General features: G+C 67.2%; 2 protein-coding genes across 2 annotated transcripts; both read left to right on the top strand.

The window, feature by feature from the left end:
• Window positions 1-4: 4 nt before the first annotated feature.
• Window positions 5-241, top strand: EMIHUDRAFT_369841 (hypothetical protein; the record flags this gene model as incomplete). Its single annotated transcript, XM_005770950.1, has 1 exon — window positions 5-241. A coding segment is annotated over one exon (237 nt), but the record flags the coding sequence as incomplete, so codon positions are not given.
• Window positions 242-2043: 1802 nt separating this feature from the next.
• Window positions 2044-2602, top strand: EMIHUDRAFT_243743 (hypothetical protein; the record flags this gene model as incomplete). Its single annotated transcript, XM_005770949.1, has 2 exons — window positions 2044-2322; window positions 2579-2602. 2 exons carry the CDS (start codon window positions 2044-2046, stop codon window positions 2600-2602), a joined length of 303 nt encoding a protein of 100 aa, XP_005771006.1.
• Window positions 2603-3732: the final 1130 nt, after the last annotated feature.

The raw sequence follows: 3732 nt of genomic DNA, 5'->3' as shown, positions 1-3732 counted from the left end.
CAAGGTGCACGGCGGGACGGACGCGCCGTACGTCTTTGTCGACCTCGAGGGCAAGCCCTCGTGGGACATGTTCTCCAAGATTCTCGAGGAGGCGCAGGTCGTGACCATCCCGGGCGCCGGGTTCGGCCCCGGCGGCGAGGGCTTCCTCCGCCTCTCCGCGTTTGCGCCGCGCGAGGCGTGCGAGGAGGCGTGCACGCGCCTGCGCACGGCGATGAAGCCCGACGCGGTGCCCGCCGCGTGAGCGCGGCCCGCGGGGAAGGACGCCCACCGACAGCGTCCCGGCGGCAGCGTCCCGGCCAACGACAGCCGCCGCGCGCGAGGGCGAGCCGGACGGCGGCCCGATAGGCACACCACCAGAAAGAAAGAAAGAAAGAAAACAGGCAACCCAAGGGAGGGATGGGAGAACGGCACGCCGCCACCACACAGGGATAGGCACACCACCACGGGGTTGAGGTAAGGACGAAGGGAAATTTCTCCACACAGACAAAAAGTGGTGGGAGATACCCTCATGCCCGCCTCGCGCTCCCGCGCCAACGCCGCGCGCCGCACGCCGCCGTCGCCGCCGTCTGCTGACAGCGCGCCGGGTGGTGAATTCCCGAAGAACGTCCTCAAGGCGGTGAAAGACGGCCGCTTGGGAACAGTGCGATCGTGGCTGAATGAAGGCGGGAAGGCCGACACTCTCTTCGATGCTGAAGGTGAGGGCGGCGGCGGTAAGATTCCATGCACCCTGCTGATGTTCGCCGCACGGAACGGGCACGCGCAGATTGTCGAGCTCCTCCTGAAGCGTGGCGCAGATATGCGCGCTGGCGGAGGTAGGCCCAGCCGAGCGCGGCGGCCTTGATCACCGTCACAAAGGCCGCCGCCGCCGGCGGCGGCGGCGCGTAGAGCGAAGCGGGCGCGCGCACCGGCGGCGGCGATGGCTCGAGCATCCGGTCGAGGTCCGCCAGGTCCTCGTCCAACGGCCGCCAGCCGAGCCCGAGCGCCTGGTAGCTCACCCGCGTGCCGTCGCTCAGCGCCAGCGTCACCAGGTTGGTGCCCGGCCGGCGGTCGATCGCCTCGAGCGTCGCGCCGAAGGCGTGCAAGCACGTGAGGATGAGCGGCGCGACGCCGAAGGTGGCGTTGTGCTCGTTGAGCAGGCGCGGCTCGGTGACGAGCACGCGGTCGAGGTGCTTCTCCTCCGACCACGCGAAGCCGTGCCACTGCCAATTGTCGAGTGCGGCGAGCGCCGCCCTGCGCATCGAGGTGGCGCACGGCGCGTGCAGGAAGCAGCCCACCTGCGCACGAGCGCGACGCGAGGGCCGTGGACGCGTGCAACGCGCGGCAAGGGCCGCGCGGTTCGGTCGGAGAAGGGGCGGCGGCACATCGCCAAACGGTAGGCCCGAGGTGAGCAGCACGCGCGGCGCGTGCGGGAAGAAGCCGCGCGCGGTGATCACGTCAGCGCCGGCAAAGAGATAGAAGACGGGCAGCTTGCGCACGCGGCTGGGCAGCGCCGCCTCGCCGAAGCTGCGCATGTCGGCCATGACGCGGCGCAGCTTCTCCTCGAAAGGGACGGCGGGCGCAGAGCGGTTGCCCGCCCTCAGGCTCACGTTGAAGCCGCGCAGCTTGCGCCACGTGTGATCCGCCCACTCGCGCATCGCCGCCGCGCGGGCAGCAGCGACAGCAGGGCGGCGGCAGCGCTGGGAAACCGCATTCTGTGCCGGCTTTCGGGAAGTCTAATACGAGCTCTTAGCGAACTCCAAGGTTCTGGTAGTCGGCCGTCCAGTGGAGGCGGTCACTCGCTGGCTCGGGTGCATGGCCAAGCCTTCGAACGTTGCCCGTCAAAAGAACGCGGCGCCCGCGGGGCTGGGGGAGGCCCGCGGCGGCCCTCTCCCATCGCCACCCGCACCATCGCCACCATCGCCCATGCCGCCGCCGCCACCCCATGCTACCAGCCGTTCACAACAAACAGCGGCCAATTCAGTCGCTCGCGACGCCCCAAGAAATCTCAACGCAGTAAAAGTTTGGCCACGAAGGCGGCAGCCTCGTACCTACGTTCCCGGCCACATGCGAGCGCTTGGAGACCCGCCGCCGCCCTGCCCGGCGTCAACCACTGTCAGCAACTGCCGTCTGCTCGGCAGCGCCGCCGACGCATGCGACTACCGTGGCAACGTGAGCATCACCAAGAGCGGGCTGACCTGTCAGCTGTGGAGCGAGCATGTGCCGCACAATCACACGCACGTGACAGAGGAGGTGTACCCTGCGGCTGGAATCGAGGAGCACAACTTTTGCCGCAACCCAGACCGCAGTGAGCCCACGGCGTGGTGCTACACCACCGACCCCGATGTGCGTTGGGAGGAGCGTGACCTAGCTGCTGTAAGGAATCTGCTATCTCCGTTCTCTGACGCTGGCCCGCGGCCCACGCTTGGTGCACTCTGCGGCGCCAAATTTTTGAAATGTCTGCCAGTCGCCCAACCTGATCTCAGAATCACTCTGTGCGATTTTTTGTGGCCCGGGCATGATACTGATAGTAAACGGGTCAGAACGCCGGCCAAACACAGGCTCTATATACACAGCCCCACACCCCACGCGCCCGCCATAGCTCCTGGAGAGCATGCGCGAGTGACGCGCTGCAAGCCGCGAGAGTGGCATCAGAGGCAGGAACGACGTGCTCTTCCGCTGCACCTCGCAGCTGCACCGAGTGTGCTCGCAGTGTATATGCCACGGCCGCCGCCTGCGGCATTGCTCTCGTGCAGCTGACTGTCAGCTAGGCGACGCAGGTCCATCAGCAGGGCTCATCCAATGCGAGCGCACATTGTGCGTAGCGCGGGCAGGTGGCAGTGCACGGCCGCACACCGGCTGTGGCGGCTCGTATGCCCCCGGCAGTATCATTAACTTGCGTATTAGGGCCGCAGCAGACTGCTGCTGTGGCAGCAGCACCAGCAGCAGCCTGCTGCTGCCTGATTCAGTCAAGCCAGCGGTGGAGCGGTGCAGCGAGGCGTGCAGAATTCGCGCGGTTTGGTACCTCCTGAGGCTGAGCGCGTTCAGACCCGGTGACCGGAGTTGGATGGTTCGATGGAGCTCGCGCGAGCTCCATCGAACCATCCATGGCCGGACGGCGGAGCGTGAGGTGGGTAGCGAGCGGAGAGATGTACCGCAAGACGAGAAAAACACGGATCTGACGATTGTCACAGAACGTCAGATCTTGCGCCACCCAGGGCTGGACCTAGTCGAGTCGGACGAAGCTCCAGCGTCTTCGTCGTAGCCGACTCGACGACTGACCTCGGGGCCAACTCCGACCGACGACCCATGCTCGCGCTTGCCGGCTTACAGTACCTCAGTGGACCCTCCATCTCCCCCCCGCATGGATACCCTCTCTAGCAAGGGCCCCCGCGCTCCCCCAGAGCCCCCCCAGCCCCACCCGCACACCCGCGACCCGGGCGCCGCAGGCGGCAGCTAGCGGCTAGCGCGGCCAGCCGCAGGCCACTGGCCAGGGCCGCGCAGGGGGCGCCAGGGTTCGTGATTTCACATGGAAACAGCGAATCGGTTTCACTTTCACTTTCACTTCACATTTCATGTCCTCCAAGCCCCCCGAGCCCTCCAGACCCCTCCATCCGCACAGCCCCTCCGGCCCCTCTAGCCCCCTCCGACCCCTCCAGCCCTCTCTAGCCCACTGGACCCCTCCCACGCCTCGCTTTTGGCCAGCCCTCCAAGCCCCCACCCCTCCTGGGCCCTGCCGCCTGACACCTCTATCGG

This window comes from Emiliania huxleyi (assembly GCF_000372725.1).
Source record: "Emiliania huxleyi CCMP1516 unplaced genomic scaffold EMIHUscaffold_397, whole genome shotgun sequence".
In the NCBI taxonomy this organism is placed as follows: domain Eukaryota; phylum Haptophyta; order Isochrysidales; family Noelaerhabdaceae; genus Emiliania; species Emiliania huxleyi.
The sequence above is the reverse complement of the archived record's forward strand: the minus strand, read 5'-3'. Positions and strand labels throughout refer to the sequence as shown.